A 15,870-nucleotide genomic window follows, 5' to 3' on the forward strand; every position below is an offset into this window, starting at 1 on the left:
AGGTATAACCAATGTGCTGCCGTAGCATATGGGCATATAGGCTTAAAGAGGCAAAGACAAAAGACAGACAAATTCCAAAATAGGGGAGGAAGATAGGCCTTGCCTGGAATATAGTGTATAGTTAGGGTTTCCCTAACCTTTGGGTTGGGGGGAGCGGGACGAGAAGTCATTTGGGGCGGGGCTATGATGTAATGGGTGGGAAAGTGGGTGGGAAAAGGTGGATGGTGCCAGTAAATAGGTGGGCAAAATGGATGGATTGGGTGGGGTTATAGGCAGAACAGAGGAGGTTTATAGGCCATTACAAATTTACTGGCAAGTACATCGCTGGTAAATTTGTAATGCAGAGCCTAACTGGTGATTTTCCAGCTAGGGGGGTAAATACCCAGCCAGGTAGCAACCCTATGTATAGTGTAGATATGTATGTATGTATGTATGTATCTATCTATCTATCTATCAATCAATAATCTATCTATCATCTATCTATCTATATATCATCTATCTATCTATCTATCTATCATCTATCTATCTATCTATCATCTATCTATCAATCATCTATCTATCTATCTATATATCATCTATCTATCTATCTATCTATCTATCATCTATCTATCATCTATCTATCAATCAATCATCTATCTATCTATCTATCTATCATCTATCTATCTATCTATCTATCAATCAATAATCTATCTATCATCTATCTATCTATATATCATCTATCTATCTATCTATCATCTATCTATCTATCTATCTATCATCTATCTATCTATCAATCATCTATCTATCTATCTATATATCATCTATCTATCTATCTATCTATCTATCATCTATCTATCTATCATCTATCTATCAATCATCTATCTATCTATCATCTATCTATCTATCTATCATCTATCTATCTATCTATCTATCTATCTATCTATCTATCAATCTATCTATCGTCTATCTATCTATCATCTATCTATCTATCAATCTATCATCTATCTATCTATCTATCTATCTATCTATCTATCTATCTATCTATCTATCTATCAAACAAAGGTGTGTCTTTAAACAAAGAATCAACAGCCATGTTATTTTATTTTGAATTTTTCAAACAAATTTATAAACAATTACAGAAAGAATGAAAGAGAGAAGAGAAGTTAGAAGAATGTGAGGCAAGTGCGTTTAGTGTACTTCGACAGAATAAAGGTCCCCATACACGGGCCGATTCTAGCTGCCGATATTGGTCCCTTGGACAGATTCGGCAGCTTATTGGCCCGTGTAGGGGCAGAAACGAGGGGCCTGCCTGACCGATATCTGGCCTGAAATCGGCCAGATAGGTTAAAAAATTTAGTCGGATCGGGGACCACATTGGCTCGTTGATGCGGTCCCTGAACCGACTGGGCCTATTACCGGCGTTCTAATTCGATCGTTTGACCCCAGGGCCAAACAACCAAATTAGCCTGGAATCGCCCAATATCGCCCACCCGTAGGTGGGGATATCGGGAGAAGGTCCAGCGAGCGGATCTTAATGTGTATGGGCACCTTAAGGTTTCTATACAATCAGACATTCTGTGTGTTCAACCAAGTGTCCCATATAGCGTTAAATGTTTCCGGGCAGCCTCGTGCTAGATAGGTAAGTTTCTGACGTGGAAGTGAATCATCTTGTTATTTTCAGTATTGTAGCAGGGGGATCAAGAGATTTCCATTGCATTAGGTTTGCCTTTTTAGCATCATATAACAATTGTAAATAGCACATCCTGGAGCTGTAGGGCTCCTGTTATTCCCAGTAAGCATAGTTCAGGGGAGTGAATATTTGGAAGAGCTAATTTCTCATTAATGTATTGAAGTACCTCGCTCCAGAGTCTCTGGATTACAGGCCCTATCTCTTGCCTACCCTTAGGGCATTGGTCCGAGACTCCATTGTATATTTTAGCCAAGTGATAAGGTGTTAGATGTGCCCTGTTTAGAAATGTTATTTGTACTTACCTGCCCGATTGAAATGGACAGTTCTGGAACCAGTTTGAGAGCATTTGTCCACATGTCTTCATCTAGTTCTGGAATGTCTCTTTGCCATTTAATCCTGGACCTTTCTAGGGGTGATGGGCCTGATGTGGACTATATAACATATAGCCAGGATATTGGTTTAGTCAGGTCTTGTCTATGTAGGTAGGCCTCTAGCGTTGTTTCAGTTAATGTTATTGGCCTGGTGGGAAATTGGACATTTAAGGCATGCCGTCACAGTTTTTACATTCTTCGCCAGAGATTACATCGCCTTAACGTCTTAACTCCCAGCTGAGCCCATTTGGAAATGTCAGGTACACAGTGAAACTGAGGGAGGAACGCACTGCCCCATAGAGGGGTCTGGGGAGGCCAGGTGTCTGTAGATCCCCTGGTCAAATTCTGCGCCCTTTGGAAGGCCTGGATGACCGTTTTCATAGTGGGAGTAATAGCACAGTAAATCGACACTCCTCGGTTTAGAAAGGGCTTCAAAAGACCCTGCTATTGCTGCCTCCAAAACCACGCCAAGCAAAGGTGTTCCCTCTCCACAGGATCAAGACGAAGGAAGGTCTTCAAAATGTGGTTCCTCTAGGAATTAATCAGAATTAGGCAGTTCCAATTTCCAGGAATGGAGGTCTAAGCCTTTTCTTGGAGACTTGGGCTGCCTTAAAAGGCCTTCGGGTTCTAGACATAATTCACTGAGGTTATTCTCTGGATTTTTATCACCTACCCAAAAGTGTCTATTTTATTTAGTTAGTGTATCCATTCAGTCTAGAAAAGGGATTAGCATCATCAGGGGTTATGTCATTCTAATTGCACATTTTGGGATGAATCTGCAAAGTAAAGATTAACGGAGCAAGAAACGGGTGGTTTTCAACCAAGTTACTGTCGTTCTTGCTCTTAAGATGAGTGAAGAGTTTCAGGATGAAGTCCTTACAAACAATCATGAAAACAGTTTAACCAAACCATGGGATGATTTCAACCAATCTCACAAGGGCCTATTTACACAAAACCGAAGGAAACCTGGCTCAAGAGTAGAAAGAAATTGGGGACCTCTATCCTGCAGTCATTACTCCATTAAGTTCAATTAGAGATTGTCTTGTAATGTTAATGTTTGCAAAATACTTAGTTAAATTTACACTTTAAAGGCAAAATAAGATACACTGAGGGAAGGGAGTAAGTAAGCTGTGGGTTTGTAACTTACTTAGGGCCTTTATACATCTTATATCCCCTTTTTTAATGCCACATCCTAGTGTACTGAAAGTTCCCAGTTTTGTTGTGTGTCTTCATCTTCTTTCAGAAACAGGTTAAGTTGGCCATACACGGGCCGATTCTAGCTGGCGATATTGGTCCCTTAGACCGATTCAGCAGCTAATCGGCCCGTGTATGGGCACTACCGATGGGCCTGCCTGAAATCGGCCAGATATCGATCCGGCAGGTTAAAAAATTTAGTCGGATCGGGGACCCCATTGGCTCGTTGATGCGGTCCCCGAACCGACTTTGCCTATACCTGTCGTTATAATTTGATCGTTTGGCCCCAGGGCCAAATGATCGAATTATCCTGAATTAGCCCAATATCGGCCACCTGTAGGTGGGGATATTGGGAGAAGATCCGCTCGCTTGGCCACCTTAAGAATCCTAAAATGAACTCGTATTTGTCATTTCTTTCGATCATTTGGACATCCACTTGGCATGGCCCTAACAATGGGCACAGTTTGGTACCATATTCAGGGCCGTGTCTTCTGTCCCCTTGGGGACTTGAGGAGACCTAACGTAACTAGTCTGTAGGAGACAGAGGAAACAGGATACATTAAATATTTTTATATAGGGTTTATTGTTGTATTTTTTGGTCATTTCATTCCTTTCTGTGCTATTTTTATTGCCATTATATCTACGTGCATGTGAATTGTGAGACGCATTTCTCTGAACCAACTGAACTCGCTTGCTATTGTCAGACCTGTCAGTGCAAGGTGCCTTGAAGTATGACCTTTTTCCTTTTCCAAACAAGAGCCCGGGCTGCGTGCCACATGATATGCATGGTTATCTGCCAGGGGAGGATAATCCCTAATGTATGCAGAGAAAGGAGGGGCAAGCTAGCGGGCAATTGCATAGTAGGGAGCAAGTGGGCAGTCTGATGAGGCAATTAATGCAATGGGAAGATTGTGACAAAAGCAAACAACAAGTAGAAAAAAAAAATCAATCAAAGAAAGTTGCTGATTTAAAAAGAAGAAAGCACTGGGAGCAGTCAGAGGGAGCCTGGGGTGACAGCGCAGAGACATCGCACATCCTGGTTATGATGGCAACAGAAAATACAGGTAGGCAGAGATAAAGGGTATAATGTGACTACTTACAGAGCTACCCATTCCCAGAATATGTATACAATCATCATACTATAAGTGTGGGATATAGAGTGTATAGTGGCCACTGGGTGCCGGAGTTTGGCTACAGGTGGAAACACAAGTAAACAATTCCTGCTTGTTTAGGTTACTCTATATTTATATACTAAGATGACAGAAAGCATCGATTTCATTGTACAGTTTAGTCTCAGCGCATTGAGCAAAATACAACCTGGGCCAACCACTAATGTGGTGGATTGACATGGGCATCCTTGGAACTGGAATTGCATCTGCACTGAACCAGTTCAGTATCCTGTCTGTGTGTGTCCAGCTTCATTCTGTTTGCTCTGCTGATTTATACATTCTGAATGACAGTTAAACCCTCATGTTTCATTCTCTTATTGGAATATATAGTAATCTGAGAGAAAATGGAAAGGTAAGCACAAAGTTGAATGAAGTTGAAGTGTAAAATGCAAAAAAACATACAGGTAAGGGACCTGTTATCCAGAATGTTCAGGACCTGGGGGTTTTCCAGATAAGGGATCTTCCAAAATTTGGATTGTCATACCTTAAGTATATTTAAAAAATATTTAAACATTAAATAAACCCAATAGGATTGTTCTGCCCCCAATAAGGGGTAATTATATCTTAGTTGGGATCAAGTACAGGTACTGTTTTATTATTACAGAGAAAAGGGAATCATTTAACCATTAAATAAACCCAATAGGGCTGTTCTGCCCCAATAAGGGGTAATTATATCTTAGTTGGGATCAAGTACAGGTACTGTTTTATTATTACAGAGAAAAGGGAATCATTTAACCATGAAATAAACCCAATAGGGCTGTTCTGCCCCAATAAGGGGTAATTATATCTTAGTTGGGATCAAGTACAGGTACTGTTTTATTATTACAGAGAAAAGGGAATCATTTAACCATTAAATAAACCCAATAGGGCTGTTCTGCCCCCAATAAGGGGTAATTATATCTTAGTTGGGATCAAGTACAGGTACTGTTTTATTATTACAGAGAAAAGGGAATCATTTAACCATTAAATAAACCCAATAGGGCTGTTCTGCCCCAATAATTGTTTTATTAAAATGGAGACTATGGCACATGGGCTTTCTATAATTTGGAGCTTTTTTGGATAACAGGTTTCTGCTTAACGGATCCTATACCTGTACACTCTCAATGCAAAAGTAAGGATCGGCTGTATTGTTTGCTTAGAGATATGTTAATTACAAGTATGGGATTTGAATAGCCCTTATCCAGAAGGTTATAAAATACGGCAAAGCCGCTGTCCATTATTACCATAAGCCTGTCTCCAATAGACTCCATTTTAATCAAATAATTAACATTTTTATAACTGATTTTCATTTTCCTCTGTAATAATAAAACAGTACCTGTACTTGATCCCAACTAAGATATAATTACCCCTTATTGGGGCAGAACAGCCCTATTGGGTTTATTTCATGGTTAAATGATTCCCTTTTCTCTGTAATAATAAAACAGTACCTGTACTTGATCCCAACTAAGATATAATTACCCCTTATTGGGGGCAGAACAGCCCTATTGGGTTTATTTAATGGTTAAATGATTCCCTTTTCTCTGTAATAATAAAACAGTACCTGTACTTGATCCCAACTAAGATATAATTACCCCCTTATTGGGGGCAGAACAGCCCTATTGGGTTTATTTAATGGTTAAATGATTCCCTTTTCTCTGTAATAATAAAACAGTACCTGTACTTGATCCCAACTAAGATATAATTACCCCTTATTGGGGGCAGAACAGCCCTATTGGGTTTATTTAATGGTTAAATGATTCCCTTTTCTCTGTAATAATAAAACAGTACCTGTACTTGATCCCAACTAAGATATAATTACCCCTTATTGGGGGCAGAACAGCCCTATTGGGTTTATTTAATGGTTAAATGATTCCCTTTTCTCTGTAATAATAAAACAGTACCTGTACTTGATCCCAACTAAGATATAATTACCCCTTATTGGGGGCAGAACAGCCCTATTGGGTTTATTTAATGGTTAAATGATTCCCTTTTCTCTGTAATAATAAAACAGTACCTGTACTTGATCCCAACTAAGATATAATTACCCCTTATTGGGGGCAGAACAGCCCTATTGGGTTTATTTAATGGTTAAATGATTCCCTTTTCTCTGTAGTAATAAAACAGTACCTGTACTTGATCTCAACTAAGATATAATTACCCCTTTTTTAGTATGGAGATCCAAATTACGGAAATACCCTTTATTGGAATCCCCTTGGTCATGAGCATTCTGAATAGCGGGTCCTATACCTGTACTTATTCTCTCTGTAGCAGCTTGTGCTTGATAACTCACCTACTATAAATCCATGATGCTGATCTGAATCGTTGTTATTGTCAGCCATTATTATATAATCTATACTAAACTGCATTACTGTTGCTTCCCCGTGCCTGCAGCAAGTTTCTAATATACCGGTAATTAATACCCCCTTGTGAGAACTGGCCAAAAAATGCGACATGCGACTACTCATGCATTTTACGAGGGAGTACCCTAATTAATTTTGTTTCATGACGATTGCTTGCTGTCCCTTTATTATTAAATACCTGATTTGTTCTTCTATTTATAGAGTATTGTTACAGTATTGCATTGGGTTCAGTTTACATGATATAAATAAGTTGCGCTGTAATACAAGCTGCAGTGTGCGTTCTGGGATTACACAATCCAAATGTTATGGGTTTCTGTGCACTAATAATTAGTTTCGCTGCTGCAAAGTCAAATACTAACCGTGAGCAGAAAGCAATCCTCGGCCCCTGCCAGACATGTTTATTGAGAGAAGGCACTTCAAGCACAATAGGAAAGCAATCATCCCATCCATCAGGCATTCTATGCATCATGGGGTGAGGTGAAGTGTGCTAAGCCGACACGCGGCAAGCCTGATGCAACTCACCGCACCAGAAGCAAAAGGGATTTGTAGGATCAAGTATATGTGCTGCGGGGAAACTGGAACTTCTAGGTGGAAGCAACATGGTTGTCTCTTAGAATTAGACATGGTCACCTCTAAGAATTAGACATTGTCTCCTTTGAGAATAAGACTTGGTCACCTCACTTTAACTATGACATTTGCATGGAGATAGTACTGTTGCATAATGGATGGAACTATCCATATTGAAAAGGTTGCAAAAGCTTTAGGTGGCCCTGTGGGGTTCAAGGTGGGGTGAATTAATGTGTTTTAAGATGGACAAGGAGAAAGGAAATGATGCAGTCTCTAAATGGTCTTTATGCATGGTCTAGAACCCTAGATGGTTTTTTAGCATGCTCCAGATGGTTTTCTAGTATGGTCTAGATGGTCTTTTGGCATGGTACCGATGGTCTTATAGTATGGTCTACATCAGGGGTTCCCAACCTGAGCAACAAGCATCATAAAAGTTCATGGAAAGCCAAATAAGGGCTAAGATTGGCTATTAGGCAGCCTCTATGCACCCTATCAGCTTACAGGGGATTTATTTGGTAGTAAATCTTGTTTTTATTCAACCAAAACTTGCCCCCAATAATTCCCTAGTTTGGGGGCACTGAGAGCAACATCCAAGGGGTTGGGAAAGCAACATGTTGCCCCTGAGCCACTGGTTGGGGATCACTGGTCCACATGGTCTTTTAGCGTAGGCTAAATGTTCTTTTAGTATGGTCTAGATCAGTGATCCCCAACCAGTAGTTTGTAAGCAACCTATTGTTCACCACCCCCTTAAATGTTGCTCCCAGTGGCCTCAAAATTGGTGCTTATTTTTAAATTTCTGGCTTGGAGGCAAGTTCAGGAAGCACAAAGACACAGATTTACCCCAAGCAGAGCCTTTTGTAGGCCAGCAGTCCCCATGGGGCTACCAAATAGCCAATCACAGCCCTTATTTGGCATTTTCGCAGAACTTTTTTATGCTTGTGTGGTCCCCAATACATTTTACATCTGAACATGGCTCACAGGTAAAAAAAAAGTTGGGGATCCCTGGTCTAGATGGTCTTTTAGCATGGTAGTCTTTAAGCATGGTCTAGATTGACTTTTAGCATGAACACAGTCCACTTTGTGTGGGATCACTCAAAGTGGTTGCATGCAGGCTAAAGCTTGTTCAGCCAATCTGTTTCAGCTACCTGTAGTCACTAATGCAATTGGTCACTGACCCCTTTTCCTAGTTTGGATACCAGAGTGAATGTGGTTGATTGCCCCTTTTTGGTACTATGCAGTCACATTTAGTGATAGAAGATAGGTGCAGAGAAGGATCTTCTAATAAACTGGCATTTCCCCAGGTGCCACCAAGTTAAGTCCATCAATCAATATCAGACTTTCATCTGCTATATCAGGCAGGCTTGAATATGTCTCTGCCCACAGGCCTAGCTGTTATCCTATCATAATCCTATGATCTGTTTCTGCAGCAAACAAACTATGACCTGGTGTATTGGTGAAGAAAAACGCCTCTTGAAGCACCACGGTCAGCCAGAGAATCGATAAAAGATCCAATCTTTATTTACAGCCCCGAAGATGTAAATAAAGATTGGATTTTGTATCGATTCTCTGGCTGACCGTGGTGCTTCAAGAGGCGTTTTTCTTCTGAGATTTAAGCTTGCTCCCTTGGGCTACGGGTTTGGGGCTGTAAGCACCCGAACCAGATTTCTGCATCAGTGAGTGCTTCCTTACTAATGTGATATCCACTGTATGTGTGCCAACTTTGATCAATTTCAGCGGAAGACCTGGGGTATATACACCCGAGGCAACGTTTGTTTTAGGTAAATGGATTTGGGTCCCAGTTATAAATGTATTAACTTTGTCATTTTACATGTTTGCACACTATTTTTATAAAAGTGCTTTCTAATTTGATATTTGTTTTGCGTTCTGGTGTATTGGTGGCCAAACTGGATAAAGATCCTCTCTCAGTTAGATGTGTATAGTACTAATCGCTGGTGGAATTCAGAAAGGTATAATGCAACTAGTCCTTGGCTTGGATCTATTGGAGGTCCCTGGCTCGGAACTATTGGAGATCCAGTCTCATACCATAATGGCCACCTTTCCATATGCACAGTAGAATTATTCTTCTACAGATAGCTGAGTATGTTGCAGATAGACCAGCACGGTCTGACCATCCGGATACTGATATCCTGCTTACTGATGTCAGTCACCTGGTCAGACTAAGTAAAGAACTTAGGGCAATGTCGCAATTGAATTCACGCACATTGTTCCAACACCATCCTTCTGTAAATACTTAATTTCCACTTGCATTGAATTTGCATTCAGGCTATCAGGATTTCAGCGTCAGATGGTGCCAGGTCACCAGTGGAATAATGTTGTGGAAAAACACTTTGGAAGGCTGAGCATTGTGGGGTTTGTGCGTTGCTGCCCAAATGATTTGTTTGGTTCATGAAACTCTAGTGCACCAAACGTGAGAACCCAAAATTAAAAGTCTCCATTAAAGCCTCAAACCAAAGAACTGATTCAGACTTGTGACCACCTTATAATAAGTTATTTGTTTTGACCTAAAGTGTTTTAATGTGCATTGCTATCTCTTTTTCCCTATCCAGGTACACAGGTCGCACACACAGACCATTTTATGGACCTTGAGGACCCGAGGGTGAAGTATGAGCACTCATGGCTCCATCGTCACTGTATGTCGCCCACAACTCATCATCGACGGGCACAAAAAACAGGCCGGCTCTTCTCGGGGCTCATTGCTTTGAATGTCATGGTTTTGGGGGCTGCTGTGGTTAGTAGTGTGATACTCAGTAATGGGATTGTGCCAGAGATGCACATACAAATCTTCCTCACTGTCTTCATGTTGTTCAGCTCAGTCTGGGCGCTCTATCACCTGCTGTACGTTCGTAAGAAGAAATATGCTGTCATCCTCCGGGACCACCATACGGGTGCGCTATGGCTGAAAGGTCAGTTGTGAGAAGATACCCTTTCACTTTTGTGTTGTTTTCAGCACAGCAAATTGCATTGAAGCTGCCATGCACCCTTCCATGACCATCTCTATAGGTGGCCACACACGGGCCGATTGTAGCTGCTGATATCGGTCCCTTAAGGTCCCCATACACGTTGCGAGATTGCCAAGCGAGCGGATCTTCACCCGATATCCCCACCTACGGGTGGGCAATATCGGGGAGTGTATAGGTAAAAAAAAATTATAATTTGATCGTTTGGCCCTTGTGGCCAAACGATCAAATTATATTGGCGGCAATGGGGCAGTCGTTCGGGGACCGCATCAACGAGCCGATGCGGTCCCCGATCTGACTGAATTTTCTAACCTGGCCGATCGATAGCTGGCCAATTTCAGGCCAGATATTGGTCGGCCAGGCCCCTCGTTTCTGCCCCTACACGGGGTATGGGTATCGGCCCGTGTATGGGGACTTTAGACTGATTCTGCAGCTTATCGGCCCGTGTAGGGGAAACAACAACTGGCCTGCCTGACTGATATCTGGCCTGAAATCGGGCAGATATCGATCGGGCAGGTTAAAAAACTCGGGGACCGCATACCAATTGAGCCTATTACCGGCATTCTAATTCGACCAAATTAGCCTAAATTCCCCTGATATTCCCCGCCCGTAGGTGGGGATATCGGGAGAAGATCTTTACGTGTATGGCCACCTTATGTCTGATTCCCTGTCCATTTCTTTACAGCCTCACTTGCCCTTTTTGGGTTGTGCAGCGTCCTTCTGTCCATCTTCAAGATTGGCTACGTCATACTTACGTTGAATTGCAAGTTACCAATGAATATCATCTTCTCCTGCGTGGAGATAGTGTTTGTCAGCATACAGGTAATAATCTCTAAAATAACTCGCATGTTTCTAGAAGGAGCACTTTTTGTGCCCTTTGGAAGATAGTTTTATCGTTGTGGTATTTGCTCTGCTTAACGATGGCTTTGTAGCCCAGCGCTTATCGCTAGTAAGCAAACGAACCATTGCTGCTTGCACACTGCTGCTGTACAAACAAGATATTCCTTGAATGTTAATTTGAGCTACTATTATACTACAATGTAGTTATCATTAGGCAAATACTATTAAACCCAGACTCCATTTGTTTACTTTATCTATATGACATGCAAAGGGTGAAGGTCCTGCCCCAGTGGAGCTTACAATCTAATTTCCCTACCACTAGCACACACAGGGTCAGTTTCAACAGAAGTCAAATAATCTACCAGAGCACAGTAAAGGTCCCTATACACGGGCCGATAGTAGCTGCCGATATCAGTCCCTTGGACCGATTTGGCAGCTTATCGCCCCATGTAGGGGCAGAAACGAGGAGCCTAAAATTGGCCAGATATTGATCGGCCAGGTTAGAAAATTCAGTCGGATCGGGGACCACATTGGCTCGTTGATGCAGTCCCCGAACCGCCTGCCCCATTGCCGCCAACATAATTCGATCAAATTTTTTTTTTTTTTACCTAAACGCTCCCCGATATTGCCCACCCGTAGGTGGGGATATCGGGTGAAGATCCGCTCGCTTGGCGACATCGCCGAGCGAACAGATCTGTCCGTGTATGGGGACCTTAAGAATTCTAAACAAGCACACATATATGGTGCCCTGGTCAGATTCAAACCCAAGGCCATGTAGCAAGAACCTGATACTGGCACTTCATCTGCTAAAAATAAGTGTTCCTAGTATATGAGCTGTGAGCTTCACAGGCATGCCAGGGTGGCAAATAGTCAACTGCTTGAAAAGTTACATTTATATGCAACACTTACAAACAGCGCCCCCTTCCTTCAGTCTGATTTCAGAATAGGTATGTGGCTGTGAGGATAGGTGGGCACACAGGGGCATATTTAAACTACTGGTTTGGGCACTTCAGACTGATTTAGTAGTTATCTGCCAGTGTATGGGGCTCTCCAACTGAAATATGACAGAGAATCAGCCAAATGTCAATTGTGCAGGTTTGATTTTCCCATCGGATCGAGGACCACATTGTCCCATTAATGCAGACCTCGCTCTAATGGATCCTATTCCCAATCTTGAAATCTAATCATTTGACCCTAGGGATTAGTTCAATATCGGCCAACTTATCTGGGGAAAGTTCCAATTATTTGGTGAGGTCTAATACTGTATGGCCAGCTAAAGGCAGCCAGAGTCAAGGGAAGTAGTGCTGGGTCACAAATACATTTATTTAATGTTCTGTCTCATCCACAGACCATTCTCCTGTGGGTTTGCTGTAAGGACTGCATTCAGGTCCAGCACAACATTACCAGGTAAGGTTGGAGGGACATAAGTAGTCAGAGGAGACTGAGGGGATTATAGCAAAATAAGAACTAGACTGGAAACACTTTCTGCTGTTGCTGTATAAACATTATTAATGTAACCGTTCTAGGTACGGCATCATGTTGACATTGACCACCAACATGCTTCTGTGGCTCCTTGCTGTAATCGATGACTCCCTGGAAAGAGATCTGGAAAGCTTACAGTCCAACATAACACAAGGTAGGCCATCCCACCTCACAGCTCTCTTCCGACCATGCCGCTATCAGGACTAGGCTCGTTAGACCACAGTAGACCAGTGCTGATGTCCTTTGCACTACAAAAGCACAAGCACTCCAAAAGCTTAGGACAAGAACTGAAGCCATCTTTCTTGAAAGTATCTGTAAAGCTGGCCATACACGGGCAGATCCGCTCGCTTGGGGAGGCATGTAGGCCCCAGGGCCAAACGATCGAATTCTACACGCGGCAATGGGACAGTCGGTTTGGGGACCGCATCAACCAGCCAATGGGGTCCCCAATCCGACTGGATTTTCTAACCTGGCCGATCGATATCTGCCCAATTTCAGGCCAGATATCGGTCGGCCAGGCCCCTCGGTTCAGTCCAAGGGACCGATATCGGCAGCTATAATCGGCCCGTGTATGGGGACCTTAAAGGTCAGAGGTGCCTGATTGTTGAAATTCTAAAGGTGCCCATACACGGGCTGATTCTAGCTGCCGATATCGGTCCCTTGGACAGATTCAGCAGCTAATCGGCCCGTGTATGGGCACTACCGTCGGGCTTGCCTGACCTATATCTGGCCTGAAATCAGCCAGATAGCAATCAGGCAGGTTAAAAAATCTGCGACTTTGCCTATACCCGTCGTTATAATTCAATTGTTTGGCCTGGATTCTCCCAACATTGCCCACCCGTAGGTGGGGGATATCGGGAGAAGATCCGCTCGCTTGGTGACATCGCCAAGTGAGCGGATCTGAAGGTGTATGGCCACCTTAAGAATGTTGGTTAAAATTGATGAAGTAAGTTGTATTGTTTTAATGCAAACCCAAATCTGATGCATTATCCTCTCTGAATTCCACAGAATTAAAAAAAGAAATATCAGCCTGTGAATGCCCAACTCACTCCCTATGCTGGACCTTTAAGAAGGGATTTGTGACTATGTACCCCTTCAATCTCGAGTACAGCCTGATCTGTGCCTCAATACTCTACATAATGTGGAAGAACGTTGGAAGGAAAGAACAGCCTCATCCCAAAACTTCCCTGCCTAGGTTCCGTCTGCGTGGAGTAGTATATGGACCTTTATTGGGAGGAGCTGCTCTTCTTGTTGGGATCTCCATCTTTGTCCAGTATCAGGTCCAGGCATCTGTTGGGTTGGTGCCTTTTCTATCATTTCAAGTTTACTATGGCTACAATCTGACTATCTTGCCAGCCATGATAATCTGCAGTGTGGTGGGTATCCTTGTCTACAGCTTCAGAGAGAAGGACAAGAAGGGCCATGGAAATTATGGGACAGAAGGAGAGACAGACATCAGGATGGGCAGGAAATACAAACTAAAGTTTCAGGTAAACGGAGCTCACTTCCAAAATCTTGGTGCAATCATTGGGGAAAACAGGAAAGAGGAGAGCAAACATACTGAGGAACCCGCAGTGTATAACCCCTACTGGCATGAACTGAATGACACGCAAGGGCAAAACTACAGAAACGACAGCATCCAATGGCATTTTGATGAACACAACCCAGGGCAGCAGGAAAATAATCAATGCAGCCAGGGGCAAATTGCAGATAATAATTATAGCCACGTAGAGATATTCCATATAGAGCAGGGTCTGGGACAGACAGTGGCAGACAATGATCTTCAACAACAAAACAAACCAGAACACACTCAGACAGTGGTAGACTGGGCAAACCCTGGTCAATGTAAAGAAGAAGACATAAAACACAGTGACGGGCAGATGGTGGAACACAGTGGGGAACACACAGGGCATAAGTACGTCCAGAGGCGGGCAGCACAAAGCCACAACCTGACAGGGGACATCTCTAATCCGCACAAAACCCACCATGGAAGCGCTTCAAAGAATTATGCCCGTAGCTTGGATGTTACCCTACTATTGGCATCAGCAGTGGGTCAGTTTTGCATTTCGTATTTCTCTATAATAGCCATAGTGGTCACCAATGCATGGGACTCGCTGAACGCCCTCAGCTTGTCAAACTCGCTGCTCCTTGTCCTCCAGTGTTTGTCTCAGACAATGTTCATCATTGAAGGAATGCAGGGGGGGCACGAGGAGCAGAAACACCTTGCAGCACAACCTCAAGAAACCTCCCGTCGCATGTCCATGCTTGAGATCCGCAGGGCGTCCCTCGCCTACCTGCAGGACGCTGGGCGTCTGAGTGTGAGCCGCAGGGTGGTCAAGGAGACTGCAATGTTCCTGATTCTCTGTAATATCATGGTGAGTCCACTTGCACTGCAATTATCTGCATCAGATGTAGTGGCAACATAATATCTATGTGCACGTTCTGGCAACCAAAACCAAAATATTGGCCATGGCAGAGATATTAAGCATTAATGAGCCAAGTATCAGTTAGCGTTCAGTGTTCTCCATTCCAAATGAGTCCATGCAGCATTGTAATATGTTTCCATCTTGTTCCTGCAGTGCTGGATCATGGGCGCCTTCGGAGCACACCCTTTGTATATGAACGGCTTGGAGCGGCATTTTTACGGATCCACAATATGGCTAGCCATCCTCAATATTGGCCTGCCGCTGTCGGTCTTCTACAGAATGCACAGTGTGGGAAGCTTAATGGAAGTCTATATTCATGCATGAGTGTCACTTTCTAAGCCCAGCAGGGCGTGGGGTTGTAAATATGGATTTTATTATCACTGTCAATAAATAATTTATTTTTCAGTACAAATTGTTGCTAAAGTCATCGGAAACAGGAGGAGGTGTCTGGGGTATACCAGGTTTATCACTAGAAACCCAAGCTAGAAGGTCGGAAATGGGACATATATACTCACCACTGGTGGGAGGGCTACATATACTGTCCAAATACAGAGAATGGAGCAACAATGACCTCTTGTGACACATTATTGTTTGGTCGGCCATACGTAATGTATGTGAAATAGGCATATTTAACCCTCTAGAAAACACGCTCAATCTCAAGCACTGTTAAGGTCCCCATACACGGGCCGATTGTAGCTGCTGATATTGGTCCCTTAGACAGATTCGGCAGCTTATCAGCCCGTGTATGGGCAGAAACGAGGGGCCTGCCCCCTCGAGATTCAGTCGGATTGGGGACCGCATTGGCTCGTTGATGCGGTCCCCGAACCGACTGCCC

The 15,870-nt window shown here is 43.1% G+C and overlaps 1 protein-coding gene across 1 annotated transcript; it reads left to right on the plus strand.

The window, feature by feature from the left end:
- Nucleotides 1-4,177: 4,177 nt before the first annotated feature.
- Nucleotides 4,178-15,415, plus strand: LOC101731580 (proton channel OTOP3). Its single transcript, XM_031894319.1, has 7 exons — nt 4,178-4,298; nt 9,877-10,233; nt 10,973-11,109; nt 12,476-12,534; nt 12,654-12,763; nt 13,618-14,984; nt 15,189-15,415. Exons 1-7 carry the CDS (start codon nt 4,277-4,279, stop codon nt 15,357-15,359), a joined length of 2,223 nt encoding a protein of 740 aa, XP_031750179.1. The 5' UTR covers nt 4,178-4,276; the 3' UTR covers nt 15,360-15,415.
- The last annotated feature ends 455 nt before the right edge of the window (nt 15,416-15,870 follow it).

The sequence above is a fragment of the Xenopus tropicalis genome, chromosome 10 (genome assembly GCF_000004195.4).
Source record: "Xenopus tropicalis strain Nigerian chromosome 10, UCB_Xtro_10.0, whole genome shotgun sequence".
Lineage (NCBI taxonomy): Eukaryota > Metazoa > Chordata > Amphibia > Anura > Pipidae > Xenopus > Xenopus tropicalis.

What these genes read in the sequence shown, in the direction of transcription:
- LOC101731580 (XM_031894319.1), top strand. Translation starts at nt 4,277, where the DNA reads ATGATGGCAACAGAAAATACAG. An exon ending in GATGGCAACAGAAAATACAG is followed by an intron (nt 4,299 to 9,876) that starts GTAGGCAGAGAT and finishes TTCCCTATCCAG; the next exon opens with GTACACAGGTCGCACACACA. An exon ending in TGATTCTCTGTAATATCATG is followed by an intron (nt 14,985 to 15,188) that starts GTGAGTCCACTT and finishes TTGTTCCTGCAG; the next exon opens with TGCTGGATCATGGGCGCCTT.